Source organism: Bemisia tabaci, chromosome 10, assembly GCF_918797505.1.
Source record: "Bemisia tabaci chromosome 10, PGI_BMITA_v3".
Classification (NCBI taxonomy): Eukaryota; Metazoa; Arthropoda; class Insecta; order Hemiptera; family Aleyrodidae; genus Bemisia; species Bemisia tabaci.
This window is the reverse complement of record NC_092802.1, coordinates 4,404,636-4,426,327: the sequence shown is the minus strand read 5'-3', so window position 1 is coordinate 4,426,327 and position 21,692 is coordinate 4,404,636. Positions and strand designations below refer to the sequence as shown.

Here is a 21,692-nt window from a genome sequence, read left to right as displayed (position 1 = left end):
CCGGCACACGGAAAGCTGCGTACAATGGAACATTTCAATGAGAGAGATCTGACAAAATTTGGATACTTTTATAGCTTTAACTCCGTCTATACAAAAGTTGAGATTTCAAAAGTGGTTCCATTGGTTTTCTCGTAAAGTTTCCTTCCAGAAGAATCCTAGAAAAACTAAAAAGTGACATGGTTACTTTCGAAATTTTCAGTTTTAGTGAAAAAAAAAATAATGTCCAGCCTCTGCCAAAAGCTCGCTCCACTGTCCGGCGCTTCCCGTTTTATAACTCGGTCCAGACAGACTGGCAAAGCGTCAAGCCGGCTAATTAAAAGAAAAATTGGAACAGGAAAAAAAATGACGAAAATTATATCTTTATCCCTCCTAATCTCCGATCCCAAATGTAAATATTTGAAAATATACAGTTAAAGTGCTTCCTTATAGTTCTTCCAGAACCGGAGCTTGTATTCTTGCGACTGTGTGTGTGGTCACTACACTAGTGTGAACTCCTTTCGACGAGCCGAAAAATGCCTCATCTGATCAATGAGTGCGAGAGAGATAGAGATAGATATAGACGACAAAACAGCGTATGACCAAGATATCCCAAGTAAAAATGATTTCTATGAGTCGCGATTTGATCGGAAAACGTTTCGCGACTTATGAATGTATCGTGCGTTGCGATAAATTGCCATTTCATCGCATGAATTTGAAATAAAATCGAGATTTATTGGACGGCGATTTATCGCAATATCATCCAAAAAAATCGTGATAAATTGAGACAGAATTTCAATTTTATCGAAAGAGATAAAATTGCGATAGGATTGAAGATAATCGCTCAGATGTTGATGGTCCTAGCCATTTGATTGCCAAAAAGTCAAACCAAGCCAAAGTTATAGCGGTTTTGAGTTTGCAGTTCAATAAGCGTAATTTCGAGGGGGAAAAATTATCCGAAATTCTAGTTGTTTACTTACGTCGTTCAATTGGACTGAATTTTTCAATGAGAGACTACGGGGTCGGACTGGCATGCATCTGAGGGCGTAGACCCTTGGCTGGTTGAGGGGGCGTAAAGAGATATTTCCTGGTAAGGCATCCCCTACCTAGGTGGTTTTGTAAGTGGAGAGGGGTTCAGAAAATTTAGCCAAAGCAGCACAAGTTTACGCTATTTTCAGGTTAATCGTAAAGAGTAAAAATTGGAAAATTGAGCGCATTTTAGTAACCGACGAACTACTGGAATTAAAGAAAACATAAAAAATTAAAGCCACTAGACGCATCCAAGCACCATCATTTCCAAAAGACCTGAACCAGTGCTGCAGTTTACACAAGCTTAAGACGTGGGTCTGCAAATTCATCCTGAAAAAGAATCAGACAAGAACCTGAAAAAAGAAGAAAGAACGAGTATCAACACAGCCGAAGACGGGAAAGACGTATTTGGGCCTCTTTTTTAACTTCTCTCCCGAATATGAGCTACATCTAATTGACAGCATGTAGCAGAGCATAGAGAGCTCACGCTTCGCGTCATCGCGCCTTCAATTTTTCAGATGCAGCACGGACGTCCATCAAGTACGAATAGTCGTATCTCTGCGCCGTCGTAAACCCGCATCTTTTCCCTCGCTTTATTTCCATATTGTGTTTGTTTCCGTTTGTCTTATTCGTAACGGTGCTTCAAACTGGTAGCATAGAGCAGAGAATTGCTAGTTCACGACTCTCGCCATGGTGTCTTACATTATTCATATGCAATGTGGACATCCGCATCTTGCGGGAATAGTTGTACCTATCGCGTTTACATTTTAGATGTCTCTTATTTTTGAATTTGAAGATAAAGTAAGGTTAAGTTTGCCCGAGATATGCTATGGTATGTCCATATCAATAGTCATTTTGAAAAGGAAGAAATATGTATAAAGTAGTTTAAGGTCTCTCTTTCAAGGGGTCTCTAAAGGGTGCGTAAGTCTAGAAATCGAACCTACCTTCGCTTCTAAGGTAGTTACACATAGTGAATGAAGGAGGAGAATTATAAAGCGCCTGTATATCAACAAAAAGGTGAAAATTTCACAGATAAGTATTTACGCTTCAGAAAGTAGTTCTTGGACCTATGTTCACCACTATCATGCATAAAAGCACCTTTCTTTACTCCTAACTCCCTCTTCTCCCGTTCATTTAAGAAATTTTCCGCATTTTCCGATGGTCGTAATTCTGGTTCTCTTCTTATTTTGCTATCTGTCAGAGGGGCGCGTTTTCGGCGCGCCAAGGGGGCGTATCTGTCAACGGCAGATTAATATAATCTTGGCACATCTCTTTATTCAAAATGAGCCGAAAATGGCATCTATAGTTCCTGATCGCTAAATGAACTATACTTCGCAATAAGGATCTACAATTTTCGGCTCATTTTAGAAACAACGGATGTGCTATTACTTGCTCTACGCGGAGAGGGACTTTTACGAATGGGTCATACATTTTAGTTCCATATTGCAAAAATGACATCTAGATGTAGTCCGTGAGTAGTGTCAAGAGTGAAAAATTTCTTTATCAGTTAAAATGCGATTTCATATCCTCTATGTCTACTTATTGGTACAAAAATGAACTTAAGCGAGTGTCTGGACTAAGTTGCGAGCAGTTCTGAAGAATAATATTATTCCTCAGGACGTCAAATAGCTTAGAGTTTCTGGGGATCCAATTTTTTTGAAATGTAGCCAACGTGCGTTAGAATCCAAAAAACTGGAACTCTCAATACAGAGGGAGAAAGCTCATTCTGAATGGTTCTCTCCTCAATGGTCGTAATGGACCACTAGACAAGGTACGAATTTAAGCATTCTGATACATGCTACTTAACCAGAATTTCACGTAGAGCACGATTCGCTCAACGAAAATTACTTAAACTAACTCCTAACGAAGATATTAAAGTTTTTATTTCACATTTGTTACGAGGAATTTGAACTGCCCGCTCACAAGAGACTCAAAGCTCTACTTGAGTCAAATCACTCACTACAACGGTTTCAGCAAGCTTCTCAATCGAGCAATGATCATGTCCCACCGTGTGTTGTTCAAACTATGAGCAATTTGCTACAGCTGAGCCAAAGCGTAAAGATTGAGGTTGCCAGATTTTTATATCGCAGAGACTTTCATGATAAGGTTTAGCGCGCGATATGCATCACGTAGAGCATTGAGTTTTCATGAGCGGGTGGTTTCAATTCACTCATCAAAAATCATTAAATATCTTCGTAAGGAGTTGATTTCGGTAATTTTCGTTGTGCGCGTCGTGTTCGATTTTTGATTAAAAGACATGTATCAGAATGTTAAAATTCGTACCTTGTCTAGTGATCCACTAGTGTTGCACCAAACAGCGTAACTCTTTGAGGGAATATTGTGCTCGAACGGGCTTTTTCCCTCTGTATTGAGATTTCCAATTTTTTGGATTTCAACGCACGTTGGACGTTGGCTATATCTTTAACCAACAAAAGTTGAGCTATTGGCCGAATCTACAAATATGCAATGATTGCGATTCAAGCCATGCTTCAATAAAAAAAAAAAAAAATAAAAAATAAAAAATAAAAAAAAAAAAAAAAAATGTACAATGTTTGTAAAGTCGGCTGGTAGCTCAACTTTTTTTTCGCATCATGAGAAGCCGAAAACCGAAAAATTTTGCCTCCAACTAACTGTCCATACGACTTGTGCGTCTACTAGCAATCAGTTTGTGTATCCAATTTTTTAACTTAACTCGATATTCTCTCTTGAAAATCTTATCCCTGTGCACCGAGGTTCCTCTTTCTATTTACGGCCTGATTTTCATTATTTTTGTTGTTTCTCTATTACACCCCTAATCTATAAAACTGTTTATGTCTTACAGATTCCAAGCAGCACTGAAGAATTATGGCGTTCCAGAGGAAGAAATTTTCCAGACCGCTGACTTATTCGAGCGGCGGAACATACCGCAAGTTACTCTGTGCCTTTACGCGTTGGGGAGACTGGTAAGTGATTCTTGGCAAAATCATTTCATGCTATGCCAAGAAACAACGTCGAATCAGCGTTTAGACATTGCCAAATTGCCGCTCATACTTACAATTTTATGTATTTTTAAAAAGAATGATGAATCCTTGCAATAGGAGCAACGACTAATGAAAAAACAAACTTTTGAATTTTAAAAAGGAAACTTTTAAAATTGACGTACATTAGTGAGATGAGGGACTTGAAGGACAAGGCGCATAAGTTTTTGATATTTCGAGAAATACGTGTTTGAAGTTTCGAAATTACATGGATCCTCATGGCGGAAAGAAAGTTCAAACTAACTTTTTGATGCTTAAAAATTGGAATTTGGGAGCGAATTTTTCAGAGATTATGCATTAAGACTAGTTTTACTTCACATCATTAATACCTCCATTCTTTCAAAAACTGCACCTATGTTCCTTGTCCTTCAAGCCTCTCAAATTAAACTTGTTTGGTATTTTTAAAGTAAAATTTACAACAGGTAAAATTAAGGTGAAAAAGTCTTAAAATAAAATACTCTAACTAGATCTACCAACTGTAGCTTTATTAGCACCTGATAGAAAATAGAAAAATATTTTCAGAAATTTTTGAAATTCTCAAGTGCTTTTTTGAAGCCTTTAATTTTACCACACGTAATAATATTAATTTGAAAATCCTGAAAAGGAGTTTCCCCTCGTGTCAATTTTAATCGTTTTCTACAAGGTGTCAGAATTTGTGTTTTAACCGTTACTGCCAACAGAGAATTCCTTGAACAGTGGTCTTGAGGCAAAAAAAAAAAAAAAAAAAAAAAAAAAAAAAAAAAAAAAAAAAAAAAAAAAAAAAAAAAATTACGACAAGAATGTACCTAAAAACGGTTTGCAGAGGATGAGTCTATGCACGGTACTTGTGGTGTGGACTTAAAATCGGAAAAAATCAAAATCTTGTCTGATCCTAATTTCGAGATATCGGAATTTGAAATTTTCATAGCAAATGCTACTACTTGCAAAGGCAAATCTACTGATTTCGATTCGCTTTTTTATTCATTTGACCATTGAATCAGTGTTGATCGGTTCACGTTTTTACTTTTCGTTCAAATCTCTCGTTACATGCAGACTACCTATGTTTTAACTGAAAAATTTGCCTTCTGTTGCGTCTGCAGCAATTGCTGTTACAAATATGTTGTGCGTGCCGATTTCAGCTCATTACATACTTGACTCTCTGAAGGCGTTTTTTGTGCACAAGTGGCGAAATCTGTCGGAGAACGAACGAAGTAGGGATTGAGCGATTCGTTCAATCTCACTTCTGTTGTTCCCCAATAGATTGCTCTACTTTCGCACATAAAACGCCTTCAGAGAGTCATGTATGTAATGAACTGAGATCAGCACGCACAACATATTCTTAACAACAGTTGCAGCGGACGCAGCTGAAGGCGAGTTGGAAAAAAACCGTATAATAACGTTGAAATTTTTTTTTAGCTCTTTACTTGATATTTGTACCAACAGAAAGTTTGAACCTCGACAGCTAGACCTCAAGTGTTCAGATGCTCAATCCGAAAACTTCAGAGATCCATATGACCTAAACTTCGGGTCCCACGCACGAGGATTTTTTCTCCGTGCATTTCCTCAAAACTTCATTTTTGCACTTACTAATCTCTTCGCTATCACGCCACTGGCATACACTTGGTGACAAATTTTTTTCCTGTGTTCACAGACACAGAAACACCCCGAGTACACAGGACCCAGGTTGGGACCAAAGATGGCCGACAAGAACGAACGCACTTTCACAGAGGAACAACTGAGAGCGTCTGAGGGCCACCTCAACTTACAGATGGGATTCAACAAAGGAGCATCACAGGCCGGAGTGGGATCTTTCGGCAACACCCGACATATGTAATTGAGCTCAGTGATGCAATGAGAGAGAATAACGCTTTGCAGGGTGGAGATAATTAATGGGATAAAAAATCACCAGGGTGCTCTAAATATTAAATCGAATATTTTGCAATGCACAAAGGTGTTGGAGGGAAACCTATCGATCGGCGCACACTGCAAGCCAAGTGGCATTGTATGAGACACTCCGTCTCAATATTTTTTTTTAAAAAAAATTATTTATTCAATTGTTGGCAGAATTGTAAAGTAAATGTTTAATGTTTTCGGAAAATAGGATGAAGAATCTAAAATTACAGTTAAATTCTGTCATTTGTAGACTTTGAACCTGAAATTAATTTCTACCGATCTTTGAAAGAATCTTTGCAAAAAAAAATACGAAACAATTATTACTAATAAAAATAATTCTTCTTGTTGTACAAGAACTTATACTAAATTTGTTAGAGCGGAACTTTCTACTCCTAGAAAGTGACTTTTTAAATGTTTCGTTTGCATTAATTTTTATTTATTTATTTTTTTTTTATTTTATTTTTTTTTCCAGTTCCTTTTTTTTAAATCCTTCTTGTGAATATAAGTGCCATTACTCAATGAAACCAACAGGTGCAAAAATAAGAACAATAAAAAGAATATAAGATATTTATAATAATTTATTTCTCATTTGTTATTTGTACATTCAGATTGTAATTTTTTACTAAGAATAAATTACCTATAAGTTATACAAAATCGTCTATTTCTTAGTCTAAATGCAACACAATAAAGTACAATCACTAAAATAAAATCCATTTGAAACTTTTATAAATAAATTGGCAGTTCAAATAGAGAGCTGCGATGTATGGCAATACATTTTCTTCTCTTCAAAGAACACTCTCGTTATAGAATTATTTAGAAACAAAATCTGGATCTGTTCTGCATCTATTAGATCCATCTTTCTTTTAAGCTGATTTAATACAAACATCACTCGACTGGAAGTACCAGTGTCATTTTCTAAAACTACACTAATCATTAAAAAACATTTCAAAGTTTGAGCTATCACAGTTCAGAAGTAACATTCATAACGACTATCTTGTCCCTGTGTTACTGTCTTAGAATATATTTGAAAAAAATTATTCCGTCCACTATTCCCTCTTGAAATTCTAAAGCAGAGAAAAAGTGAATATATATAAACTGATCTTTCCGATACCACAACATGCATAGATATTGTTACCTAACTTTCTCTTTAGGAAGACGAACGCTTGGTTTTTTTCTTATACTCATTCTTCAAATGGATGAAATTACATTACTACGATTTTAAGATAAGGCCGAAAGAAAAATAGCCCAAAATCTTTTGCGGCTGGAAGGATGATTTTTAGAAGGATGGGTAAAGATGATGAACATTCGTCTGAATCTTATCTCTGCTGTGTGCTAAGGAAAAACACCGTATGAACCTCCAGGCGTTGCAAAATTTTCTTTGATAAGACAAAAATTCCCTGGCAAACTTATAGATATTTTTCTTTCAATTTTTACCGGGCTGAATCAATCCGACTCGTATCCGATTGCGCATAGACCAACACACCCGGGCCTCCCGCTTTCCGCGGAACAAGAGGGTGCCGCAAAACTAGTTCTACCCACCGCCGCGCTGCCGCAGCGCTGCCTAACGTGAATGGACCACTAGACAAGGTACGAATTTTCAGCATTCTGATACATATTTCGTAACTAAAATTTCACGTAGAACATGATGCGCACAACAAAAATTACCGCAATCAACTCCTTACGAAGATATTTAATGATTTTTGATGAGTGAATTGAAACCACCCGCTCATGAAAACTCAATGCTCTACGTGATTCACATCGCGCGCTAAACGTTTATCATTGCAGTCTCTGCGATATAAAAATCTGGCAACCTCAATCTTGACGCTTAGGCTCAGCTATGGCAAATTGTTTATAGTTTGAACAACACATGGTGGGCAATGACCATTGCTCGATAGTGCACGATTTGACTCACGTAGAGCTTTGAGTTTCTCGTGAGCGGGCAGTTCAAATTCCTCGTAACCAATGTGAAATAAAAACGTTAATATCTTCGTTAGGAGTTGGTTTCAGTAATTTCTGTTGCGCGAGTCGTGTTTTACGTGAAATTTTGGTTAAGAAACATGTATCAGAATCCTTTAACTCGTACCTTGTCTAGTGGTCCATTACATCGGCCATCACCCGTTCACTTTGTCTCACTCGACTATTCGAATTTTCTCCGCTATTTCTTTCTGTTTTCCAGCATCCTCCCTATTTTCTAGGAACAATACGTCAATCAACGAAAACATAACCCGAGGAAAGTCTCTTCCTACCGGAAAAACCCCCTACACCTTGCCACCCATACACGATTTCTCTCCGGATCATCAAATTTCAAGAGCCCATACAAAAAAAAATTAAATCGTAAAATTTTGATGACATTTACCAGGTACCCACTGCATCCCTAGGTATCGAATAATGTCAAAATTGTCGGGGAGAAAATTCCCTTTCTACCGGAAAAGCCCCCATCAGATCGGCTCTTCGGCTCTTTGTTCGATCCATTCACTCCGGATCATCAAATTTCAAGAGCCCATAAAAAAAAATTGAATCGTAAAATTTTGATGACACATTTACCAGGTACCCACTGCATCCCTACGTATCGAATAATGTCAAAATTGTCGGGGAGAAAATTCCCCTTCTACCGGAAAAGCCCCCATCAGATCGGCTCTTCGTTCGATGAGTTTACTCCGGGTCATCAAACTTCAAGAGCCCATAAAAAAATTTGACGCCTACAATTTTGATGAGAGATTTTGGTTGAATCTCTTGACATTCATCATTATGGTGTCCAGTCTAAAGAAGTTAAGAAAGTATAAAAAATTTGTTGCTTTAGGATATCAGTATGACTGTGAGGAAAGAAAAGGTCAGGCTATGGTGTCAACGTATGAGGAATTTTTCCCTCTTGCAGTTTGGCATGGTGGTTTTCGAAAGGAAGTAAAGAAACTTATATAAGTCCTTTCTCTATGAAGAAGGTGAGAACAGTTATTCATTTTCTGGGTTTACAATTTGTGCTATCGATCAATGGCTTCGTCACAGTTTTTTCAGTTACCTACGCCGTAACATTTAGAACAAACTAATACAAAAGATAATTTTTGATTTATTCCAGCTTTCTACAGCAACGTCAGCGAGAGGATGGGGTTTTTCATACCACATTATTCCAGTCAATATCATCATACTGGAAACTTTGAACACAATTTGTAGTAAATTTTTCACTACATTCCACCACCACCACCCCCCTTTTCACACACATATTTGAATAATGAGGAATGAAACATTGGGATTAAATTACTTGGGAGGTAAACAATAAGCTAGTGGTGGATGTCCTTTCACTCTAAAGTCAACGGCTGGAAGGGGCATGACTGTAGGTAAGGAAAAGTGATGTAAAGATAACCCCCAAAAAACAAAAATAGATTTTTGTACAAAACTCGGCCCAATCCCAAAAAACTCTCTGATTATTATATTTTAAGAACAAATTATACCAAAATACCAAAAACATACGATAGCTCCGCCGTTTGAATTCATCATTTAAAAGTAGGTGATATCAAAACGGCCCAATTTCTCCCTTAATGCCAATGCAGTATACATCGCAAAGCTTTTTCCTAAAAAAAATCAAATAACTAAGTAAAACGTAAAATGGTCTAGGACACGTTTTGATCCATGCTTTAAAAGAAGTGATATATCAAAACGGCCCAACTTCCCTTAAATTTGCCCACCTCGGGGCAAAGTTCTTCGGAACTTTCCAATTCATCGCTGTAGAGACACCAACCATTACTTGACTTTTAGTATATCTCTTTGTTTAAAAATCAAAGACGTCCCTTTGAAAACTGTAATGATTTTTTCTTTAAAGTTAAAAAACTCAAATAATCGTCATAAAGTTGGAAAAAAATTGAAGGAAAAAAAAGGAATGGGCCGGCCGGCCGTACTTATGGGTAGCAGGTGACAGGGTGATTCTCGTCTTCCTCGCTACTTCTTTAGCCGTGTCTCGTCATCGAAAGCAGGATCAATTTTTCTGAGAGCATCACTCAATCATTTTCCAGTAGCTAAATTTGCAAGAAGTTTTCTTCATTCGGACTATACTAGTTCAGACGTAATGCCTCATGAGCATCTCAGCAGTCATGCTCTGATGACCTAGAACTAATTTTCCCAAATACCTACCTACAGCTTTCAAGCGATGTCTTTGTTCGTGACAGAGCGTCTGACAAACTGCCTACTGAAACTTGGCGTATTAATAGGCATGTGCCTCATCCTAGCGATACTTAAAATGGTTCTTTGCTAACAACTTAATGTTTGCAGGACTAGGTTTGTAACCCATACCAAAGTGTTGGTACGTAATAACGTATAAACTTGTTTTTGGTACGTGCCGGCCGGCCCATTCCTTTTTTTTCCTTCAATTTTTTTCCAACTTTATGACGATTATTTGTGTTTTTTAACTTTAAAGAAAAAATCATTACAGTTTTCAAAGGGACGTCTTTGATTTTTAAACAAAGAGATATACTAAAAGTCAAGTAATGGTTGGTGTCTCTACAGCGATGAATTGGAAAGTTCCGAAGAACTTTGCCCCGAGGTGGGCAAATTTAAGGGAAGTTGGGCCGTTTTGATATATCACTTCTTTTAAAGCATGGATCAAAACGTGTCCTAGACCATTTTACGTTTTACTTAGTTATTTGATTTTTTTTAGGAAAAAGCTTTGCGATGTATACTGCATTGGCATTAAGGGAGAAATTGGGCCGTTTTGATATCACCTACTTTTAAATGATGAATTCAAACGGCGGAGCTATCGTATGTTTTTGGTATTTTGGTATAATTTGTTCTTAAAATATAATAATCAGAGAGTTTTTTGGGATTGGGCCGAGTTTTGTACAAAAATCTATTTTTGTTTTTTGGGGGAAGATATCATGTCTTTTTGGTATCAAGTCAGCGAGAAAAAAAAAAAAAAAAAAAAAAAAAATATTTAATACAAAGAATTTCTTCAGCGAAGCATTAGTCTGTTTCTGCAAGGTCGATTCTTGGAGCACAGCCTAAATAATGCCTCATGTGGCACATGAAAAACAGCTGTAAGGTGTGTGCCATTTCAAAGTTTGGCACTTTTCAGATGCGTCCTTCAGGAGAATTGATTCCAATCGTGAGGATTCCATCGAAGCTGTTAGAATTTTCTTTTTTTGTTTAGGTGGAAGCGACCTCCCTACTCCCCTTACAGTCGCACCTATACCACACCTTGATTTTCGGGTGCACTACAGAAGTGCAAGAGTTTGAGCCGTTGCGGCACTGCATCAGGATGATTGGATATTTTTATCATCTAAGCTTGCCTGGCTTCATAACTTGGAATTTTTTTTTGTTTAGGTGGAAGCGACCTCCCTACTCCCCTTACAGTCGCACCTATACCACACCTTGATTTTCGGGTGCACTATAGAAGTGCAAGAGTTTGAGCCGTTGCGGCACTGCATCAGGATGATTGGATATTTTAATCATCTAAGCTTGCCTGGCTTCATAACTTGGAATTGCACTATAGAAGTGCAGGAGTTTGAGCCGTTGCGGCACTGCATCAGGATGATTGGATATTTTAATCATCTAAGCTTGCCTGGCTTCATAACTTGGAATTTTTTTTGTTTAGGTGGAAGCGACCTCCCTACTCCCCTTACAGTCGCACCTATACCACACCTTGATTCAGGCAGTGAATCAGGATGATTATAGACTTTTAATCATCTAAGCTGCCTGGCTTTATTTCTTGGATTCTCCGTAAAACGGTTAGCCGCCAAATTTTTTCGTTCCTTCTGCTTTCATGGACTGCACGAGATTGAACGATTATAGCTTTGATTAGGAGAAGAATAGAATTTTCTCGTTTCAAAAGTCAAAAGGCATTTCCTAGTACAGGAACTTTGGCGGAATACGCTAGAGGATCACGGTGGAAACATTTGCATTTCCTGATCAATTCATTCTACGGTAGAACAGCAAGAAAGCATCTTTGCTTCCTTCAGGCCACTCACACAGTTGAATCGTTCCATCATTCGCCAGAATAAATCGTTCTTGGGATCGAATGATAGAAGTGTAATGACCGAGGTAATTTTGAGCGTTCATATCTCTGTCTCCGTGATGAAATACGGATCCGTGCAAATCGTATCGATGGTTATCGACGGTGATGTGCGGCAGCGCGATGACTCTGAAAGAGGTATTCTTTAGTCCCTCTTCGAATAACAGTAACTGTATGATGAACAACTGGCTCGGATTTTGTACGACAGTTCGTTCTTGAGCGGTGCTTTTTTGGCCGCAAGTGGGACAGGTATAATCCTCGATATTTTGATAAGTCGATGGGATTTCCAACAGTTCAGCGATTGTTCTGTGGCTGTGAACAGTAGGCAGTCTGAAAACGTTGTCCAATTGTGGCTCCGACCTGTTGGTTTTCCCACACATATCGAAACCACACTTTCTCTCATATAATACAGTAAATTTCGTATGTTCGTTTAAGATAGCATGGCAATTAATCAAGGAAACCAAGAATAATTGAGCATCTTGTTGTGCGGGATCCGAGTAAGGTATTTGGTGGCCATCGAAAGACAGTAAGTCTACTTCCTGACGCACATGGAAAGAAGTGAGTTTTTTCCCTCTATTTGCTGCAGTAACGTAGTCTGTAGCAAGTCTTTTCAAAGCTGTTTCATCTGCTGAACTCGATAGAGCACATCGTAACGGCTCGTAACTGAGGAGGCATTGCAGATCTGAGTTAGCATAACAAGACAAATCGGGATTTGAAAAGGCAGGCAACGGGTTTGAAGCTTCGTTTCTGTAATCCGATAATTGCTTTCCGACAACATTCCGCCTTTTACCAGTCGCACGTTTTGCAACTGCATTTTTTGGAGCTTCCGATGCTGTTGCAGTGGTTTTATCAGTAGGCAGAGGTCTTGCTAGAGGACTTTTTGGCGATCCCTCGGAGGCTGCATTCTTACGAGCTGTGGGTTTTCCTGTCTTGGACGGAGGCTTCTCACCGTCGAATCTGCTGTAAAACAGTAGACTGGCGCCTTTGCTTCCTCGCGGCCATTTACATTCTGAAATGTCACAGTCATCGGCTAGAACAACTCTCGTTCCAAACTGCACAACAGCTGTGTGATGGCATTCTACGACACCTTTACCGCTATGAAATACGGCTGCGTGGAGGCGGTAACGATGCTCGTCGACTTTAATGTTTGTGCCTTGAAGAGCAGTCATTTGAAACTTGTCATTTTTAACCCGACGCTCCCCATCGACACTGGGCTCCACAGTAAAACTACCACAGCGAACAATTCGCTTGGATTCCTGATTACAAGGCATTCAGCTGCCTCTGTTTTTTCGTGGCATTGTGGACACACGAAATCTTTCGGTTCTGACCAAGAGGAACGCCTCTGTAAAAACTCGGAAACCTTCTTATGTTCCGTTGGCATCTGCACCATGTGACGCTCATCTGAAATTTCAATCACAGCCTTGCAAGAAGTACATTGTCTCTGCAGTACTTCAGTGAACGCTGTCATTTGTTTCAGGACGTCACTCTGGTTGACGAGGCAAAGGTAGAAAAAGATAGGCTCTTGCATCTTGGACTCGGAAAAATCATCGCCGGTGGCTTCACGCACATTGAACGCAGATAACGGCTTTCCGTTACGAGGCTTCACGTACTCTTCAGCGAGTTGTTTCAAGGCAGAATCGCCGTCCAAGCGTCTCAATGCATTCCTTAGGAGCTCGTGACTGAGTAGACATTGCAATGTGGCGTTGGCGTAGCAGGCTACATTGTCCTCATTCTCAAAAGGAGGAAGTAACGATGAAACCATCATCTTTTTAGGTGGGGGGGTTTCGTCTACGGCATTCCCTGTTTCGAGGCGAGGTGCCCATACGTCATCTTGGATACATTGTTTTCTCTGTCGGTTCACTTTCAATTGCTTCGCCATTGACTTCAAGTGAGGAACCATCGTCCGCAGTCTCTGATATTCACGTAAGGCGGAAGGCAGAGCTGAAACCTGTGCAGGATTGAAGTTGATAACTGTCAGACCGGCCAGTGTTTTGACCCGAGACAATTGTGAGGAGACGCCCAATTTTCCCAGACAATTCATCATTTCAGGGGGAAATTGGCAACGTCAGGAGGAGCACCGACTTTAGGAAAAATGCTGATGTCCGCTGGGAAATGCGCATGCGCGCCGCCGGCCGACCCGAGCGTAGGGAGCTGGGCCACTTGCTCCGACGCTCGAGGAAAGCCAGTCTTCGCAACGTGGTCGTCTTATGCACTTGCTAAGGACTCCGGTCTGCAGTTGCATGTCATTGTCGAACCACACCGTCAGACGAACGACTCCGGTTCGTTCTCAACACCGTCTATATTTTTGAGTCTTTTCTCCCCCTTTTTGCTATTCTTTTCTGTGTCTTGTCGAGCCCTTTCATTTGATAGAATAGCCAACTCAAACAATATACAGAAATTCAGTCAAGGACAGACCTTTTCTCTCTTTATTGACTACGTCTTTCGTTTTTTGGGAGGTCAACGACTGCCCCCCCCCCAAAAAAAGCCCCCACTGTTGTGTTGCGTCGTGGTCTGCACGAGATCTCTCTCTATAGAGAGACCACGGGCGACCACTGTCCGACACAACAGTCCCCCCCCCCCTGGAGTCCTGTGACGTCAGCTCGAGATATCTCTCTTTAGAGACGTCCCGTCGACTGACGTCGCGACGCTCCAGAAACGTCCCCTATCGAACCCTAATCAGGGTCACCGCATGGTTGGAGGCGCCTGTCTTTTCCCCAGGGAGAAGTCGATCAGGTACTCAGTAGGAAAGTACTAGGAATTTCAGACACTGATTCACCAGAAGGGTCGATCATTCAGTCGTTTTGTCTCCACGTATTTTTCCTCAGCAATCTACACCATCGCGTCATCGATCATTAAGTTCTTCGGAGTTTATTCGTGACCAAAAACTAATTTTTTTTTGCTCTATTTTTCACTGGAGCTCAGGAAATAGTATTTTTTTTCTCAAAATTTAAGATTTTCCTTTTGATTCGTAAAAAATTTTTTTTCTTGGAAAATATAGATTTTTTTTTTGACATTTAAAATACTCTCACAGAAGAAGTTGCAGAGATGAAGGAACAGAAATTGACTTTTCAATTCGGACAAAAAAGCATCACAGTCACAGCCAAAGAACTCCTGCCTCACATCAAAAAGGAGCTACCAAGCTTGGCATTGCAAGGGAAAAAGAAAATAAATGTACTTACCTCCCTTAAACAAATCAAAACGGAAAAAACCCTGAAGTTTTTACAAGAAGAATTAGGTATCCAATTACCCTCAACAGAAAAACTGCAAGAAATTACATCGATGGGAGAAGTGGGCGACAAACTCGAGGACGGATCATCAAATAACTCCAGCGAAAGCGAAGAAGGAGAAGCAGACGAAAACGCCACAGCGAATATCCATAGATTCAAACACCCAAGCAAACTCACAAAAGAGGAGCTGATTGCAGAATTGAAGAAATTCGGAGTACCGTACGTGTTTGCAAGTACAAAAGACGCAGCTAGGACACTAGCAAGAATACAAGAAGGGACTCTGGAAGTACCGCAGACTCCAGCAGAGGAAATTTTTCAAGACACTTTCAGTAGAATCTCTAAAATAGCGTCAATGCCCGTCCATAAAACATTGCGATATGAAACGCAATTACAGGATCTGAAACAGAACACTGTACAAAATCACAATGCAATGCACGGTGATCCGCAATCACAGGAGAAACCCCTCAGTGAACTTTCTGGACCTGAGAGTCGACAGCTCGAGCACCAACGAATAACTTGGGAGTCAGCCACCAAAAATTTGGGAGCTATCCCAAAATCAGTAACAGGAACCACGCATGCAAAAACTCAGAAAGAACCATTTTCCTGGAAAGATCAAAGAAATTACAGCAAAACTGGCCCATCCTCTCAAAATAAAGGCTACACAGAGGTACTCAACCACACACATAAGCAGGACAGAGATTATTACGCGGATTTAAGCCAAAATCATAATAACCTCCCTCAGCGCCTAGGAGATAGGCAACTCCAAATACACCAAAAAGCAGACCAATATTGGTACGATTACTCTCACCAGTCCGACCACCAGCCGACATCCGTAATGCTCCAAGATCAATTTACTACACGTGAAACTCAAGATCAGTCAAGTCGTAACACTTTCAGTCAAATGCAGCTCAAATCGAGTCACGTCAAACATACTGCTGAAAATAATCACATGCAAAATAGATACCTGCCAAATGATCCGCGAGACCACCCTACCAGCGGGTATGAAAATTTCACGCAATATCAGTCTTGTCCAGAATGGGGAAATCAGCGTGAAAACAACAACGGAAATTTTCTGATGGGTTTGCGACCTCCAAAACTAGAGATTCCAAAATTCGAAAAAAGCACAGCTATGGACTGGCTCACTAGATTTGAGATGATAATGGGTCAATACCCAGACGAAATGAAAAAACGCCAATTAATAGCATGTTTGGCAAAGGATGATAATCAATGGTTACAAAACAACATTTCAGATATTCAGGATGGTGATTGGCAAGGTATCCGGAAACTGTTTGTTTTTTACGAAGACGACAGAAAAGGACATTTTGAGGAGCAGAAAAAATTCGACGAAACGGCTCAGGGAGAAGCGGAAACAGGATTAAACTATGTGGAAAGAAAACTCAGGTTGGCCCAGAGGCTAATGCATCCCCCTCCGATTGCAGAAATAATAAAAAGCGTAATTAAAGGACTCGACGAATCATTGAAACATCTCGTATATAACAAAAATCCACAAACAATTACAGACTTACGAATGAGTGTGAAAAGAGCGCAAGATGATTGCCATATCCTGAACCCCAGTGATAGCCTGTTGAAACAGCTCAACAAGACGTCCGAGAGCATCAGCACGCAAGTAAAGACCATTTTGGAAGAACAACTACGAAATCTAAATATTGAAGGAACCAAACACGCAAATCAGGTCACGTTCGCCGATGAAAGAAAAGAAAAACAACGATGGTCCAGACGGGACGCCTACGAAGGAGAGAATACAACCCGGAAGCCACGTGATTCAAGTTTCAGGAGGAGATCCTATTCAAGGGATAGGTCGACATCAACACCTCGTTACAGAGATTACAGCAGAGATAGATATTACAACAATACTCGGCAGAGTCGCGATAGATATCATAGAGACAATGATAGATATCCCAGCCAGGATCGGAGATCAAGATATTACAACAGAGATTTCACCCCAACATATCGAAATCGTGACAGAAGTGCAAGCTATCATAGCCGCGAGAGAGAATCCCGACGTTATGGTAGAGAGAGCTCACCCGGATATCGCAGCCGGGAGAATCCGAGATATCGCAGTCAGGAAAGGTCGAGATATCACAGCCGTGAGAGATCAGGATATCACAGCCGTGGCAATGAACAAGACAAACGTCGAAGTCGCGAGAGGAGTTCCAGTAGAAGTAGAGATGACGAGAGGGATGAAATATCAAGATATCCGGAGAGATCTCGCAGCAACGAAAGATATCACGATTCCAGATATGGGAAAACAAACTCGAAAAACACAGAAGACGGAAGAAGGAACAGAAGCCAGAGCAGAGACTCAAAAAACTGAGAAAAACTCATCTGGAAGTGGGTCTGCAGATGAGTCCACAGGAACTTAAGACCCCAAAAACCAAATTTCCACATTTTCGAAAACAAACAAATCAAAATTTTTCGGACAAGATTCAAGGCACAAAAGCAAACTCACACAAGAAGAGTAACCACTTTTTAGGACTCAGTACAGGCCTCACATTCGAAGCACGAGTAGCTAGAAAACGCATAAGTATCCTAAATGACACGGGAAGCAGTGTAACATTAATTGATAAAAGATACGCCAAAAATATAACACCCCTTCGAAATAAGCTTACAGTGGTCGGCGCATCAGATGGAGAATTGAATATCTTGGGAAAAACTAGGATTACAGCTTGGATTTCAACAGGAGTTACGGTGTCTATTACAGGCTTAGTGGTGGAAAACCAACGATACCCCGTATTAATTGGTAATGACTTCAACATGAGATACGCTACAAAAATTAACATCCAACAAAACACAATGGAATTGTGGGTTAGGGGACGAAATATAACAATCCCCACGAAATTAGAAGAACGGAAGCATATCAAGTCCCTAGAAACGGACAATTTAATGAACACCACTCCATTGAGAGGCCCAGTCGTTCTAAACGGGATTCAAACACAAATAATTTATGACACAGGCAGTTGCGCACTATGCGTCAGTAAGGACTACGTCAATCCAGTAGACATACGTCCCATAGAGAAAATTAAATTGAAAACCGCTGATAAATCCCAGTTACGGATAATGGGACAGGCGACCATAGAGTTAGAAATTCAAGGGCACAAAATTTCAGCCGATGCCTTGGTATCAGAAAATCTGTCAAATGCACTCCTCACGGGAAATGCATTTCACAAAAAATTCGTTGAAAACATCGATTTTGGACGACAGACAGTAAGTTTGAAAATACCAAATTGCAAGCGAGCAGTAACAACGAACGTGACGGCTACAGCCACATTTGCTGACCTAATCAAAACAAAAGAATCGCCAACCGGAAACGGAGTTCCATCAACCGAACAGGAGAAAAACGTTGCCAATTCAATCAAAATTCACTCGGAAAATGATAAGAAATCTCGAGAGAAGACGGAAAAACCGACAACATCGCAATGGGAAACGTATGATGAAGAAGCACAGAGTATTCTAAACATCACCACGGATATCGATGATGACTCTGAGAAACTGGAAGTACGCGTCATGAAAGATCAAATAATCCCGCCGCAATCCTTCAAATTAATAAAATGCAAAATCCCGAAGTATGCAGGGCACGAATACGGGATTGTAAACTTAAAAGAAGGAGCGCTTACGGCGAAGAAGCTCTTCTGCCCAGATCTAGCAATTGACATTCAACAGTTCGTACGCATACGAATTAGAAATAATAAATTGGTCCCAGTGAAATTATTTAAAAATTACGAAATAGCCGAAGTTTATCCGATTGAAATAAAATACGAGGAGGAAAAGGACAGCAAGGAAGAAAATACAGCTGAAGTAAATTCTTTAAATGATACGAAGGATGCAACATCAGCAGAAAAAACAGAAAAGGATGAAAATCAACACGCATCAAACGAAAAAGAGCGCCTACAAGAACTTAACATTAACAGAGCGCTCTCCAAAGAACAGGAACTGCAACTCAAAAACCTAATTTTAAAATACCAAGATATATTCATATGGAAAGACTGCAAGTTCAACGCAGGAGAAGCATTGGTACCACCACAGAAAATACATTTAAAGGACTTTACTCCCGTACATAAACCACCTTTCAGGACAGGGAAACAACAGCGAATAATTATAAAGCAATACATCGACGAAATGTTGCGAGCAAAAATCATTCGTCCATCAACTTCAGAATATGCATCACCTTTAATGTTGGTCTCAAAAAAGGAAACAGGACGGTTCAGGTGCGTTTTGGACCTAAGGGCTTTAAATTTAAAACTAGCCCCTGAATCGTTTCCCTTAGTAAGAGTGGACGATGTCCTATCATGCCTAAATGGAGCCAAATACATAAGTTGTTTTGATTTAGAACAAGGGTACTCGCAGATAAAATTAGACGATGAATCAGCGGATCTCTGTTCTTTTAGTTGTTACGAAGGACATTATAAAATGATCGTTTTGCCACAAGGTCTATCCATCTCGCCACTAAGGTTTAGTAAAATAATGGCAAAATGTTTTAGTCCCATGTTATACAGAGGATTACTAAACTACATGGATGATTTTTACGTGTATAACGTCGACGGAGATTTTTCTGGACACCTAGAAAAATTAGAAGAATTTTTCAAACTATGCAGACTGTACAATTTGAAGTTAAAACCCAAGAAAGCTCAAATCGCAATGACAGAATGCGATCTTCTTGGTTTCCATTTTACTCAAGATGGGATCCGGCCCAGTTTGGAGAAAATTTCAGCGATAGCGAACGCTCCAGTGCCAAAAGATGTAAAGGGCGTCCGATCATTTTTAGCAGCAGCCGGTTACTACAGAAACCACATTCGACAGATGGCGGAGTACTCAGAACCTTTAATTCAACTTACTAGGAAAAACGCAAAATTTTGCTGGGATGCAGAAAAGCAAAGAGCATTTGATAACATCAAAAGAGCATTAACATCAAATGAGCTCCTAGCGTGGTATGACCCCGAAAATACAACGTTGGAGCTCCATGCTGACGCATCAATAACAGCAATAGGAAATTGCCTTAACCAAAGATATAAGGATGGAACAGTCCGTCCAATAAGCTACTATTCTCGAGTATTGTCCCCAAATGAGAAAAGTTGGGGCACACATGAGCGAGAAATATTAGCAATAACATGGGGAATGGAAAAAAATCGGCATTATTTGTGGAACACCCCGTTCAAAATTGTCACCGACAATCAGGCGCTAGTTTACGTAAAAACGATGAAAAACCCATCAGCGCGGATGCTAAAATTGATTTTAAAGCTATCAGAATTCAACTACACGATACAATGGAAAAAAGGTTCGAAAAACGTCATGCCAGACTATCTGTCTAGATATCCACCACTGCTTTTGAACATGCTAGAAGTAAACAGCAATTTCCAAGAGAGGAAGAAGAATACCATGAAAATACCGGACAGAGCAAGGTACCAGCCAGGAGACCCTACAGCGCAAGAACAAATCCCATCAAAAGAAAGCCAAATCAGCGAAGATAGAAGCAAAACAAGCGCTAAAAAAGTGAAGGAACCTGAAAAAGACAGGTCAGATACCGCAAACACCATGCCATATTTTGACATTAACGCCAAAGTGGATATGAAGACAGAACAGAAAAAAGACCATAAACTGAACGCCATCTATACGGCAATCAAACATCCAAAAAAGTCAAATAATAAGACCGTAAAAGAAGCCCAGCAATACTACATACAGGACGGCATACTCTGGAAGAAATCGCATGATACTAGAAAACTGCTACTAATACCAAGCCACATGGTAGACAGTACTTTAGCTGAAGTGCATAGCTCCCCGTTTTCAGGCCACCAGGGAACCTATAAGAGTTTACAACGAGCACTAAAAAGATTCTACTGGAAAGGTATGCACTCACAAATAAGGAAATACGTGCTTTCTTGCCCAACCTGTCAATTTGCAAAGAAGCTTCAAAACCACGAGAAATACGGCATCATAAAAAGTCATGACATCAGCATCGCCAGCGCAATGGCAAAGATTGGCATCGACGCGTTTGGTCCCCTACCGACAGCAAATGATCAGGAAAAGAACAAGAAGAAATATATAATTGGTATTTGCGATTATTTTACAAAATTCCTATGGCTGAAAAGCGTAAAGGATTTGACGTCAGAATCTTTAGAAGCAGTCTTAACGGAGTTTTTCGGAATTTTCGGGATTCCAGTCGAGATTGTCATGGATAACGGATCAAATTTTGCCTCAGAACTGACAAATGCATTTCTAGACCAACACGGGGTCAAAAAGACTTATGTGGACACATACTGTCCGCGGGCGAATGGTCAAATAGAAAACGTGTGGAAAACAGTAGGCTCTTATCTAAGGTGTTTTGCGGGAGAAAACCATGCGGACTGGCCAAAATTCATCCCATCAATCATGGCGGCTCATAATTCTAGTACACACTTGTCTACAAAATCAAGTCCGTATTTTCTGCTCACAGGCCAGGAATTTAGGCTACCACTGGACGCAAAATTAAGACCAAACTGCGAAGATATGGAGTTAGTACAGCGATTAAGAAGACTAGAAGAGATTCGTGAAGAAACCATCAAAAAATTACCAGACATTCAA

The 21,692-nt window shown here is 40.0% G+C and overlaps 2 protein-coding genes across 3 annotated transcripts in view; both read left to right on the top strand.

The window, feature by feature from the left end:
• The window catches only part of LOC109041900 (myophilin), a 143,600-nt gene that overhangs the window by 95,134 nt on the left and 26,774 nt on the right, over window positions 1–21,692 (top strand). The window contains exons 3-4 of one of the 2 annotated variants that reach the window (XM_072304876.1): window positions 3,827–3,947; window positions 5,653–9,226. In XM_072304876.1, coding sequence (XP_072160977.1) covers window positions 3,827–3,947; window positions 5,653–5,835 — 304 coding nt within the window. In that variant the 3' untranslated portion in view covers window positions 5,836–9,226. Of the gene's footprint in view, window positions 1–3,826; window positions 3,948–5,652; window positions 9,237–21,692 lie in introns of both variants that reach the window. The other variant, XM_072304875.1, reaches the window with a different exon arrangement.
• Window positions 14,539–17,451, top strand: LOC140225581 (uncharacterized). The gene has a single exon (XM_072304871.1). The coding sequence runs from the start codon at window positions 14,935–14,937 to the stop codon at window positions 17,449–17,451; it is 2,517 nt and encodes an 838-aa protein (XP_072160972.1). The 5' UTR covers window positions 14,539–14,934.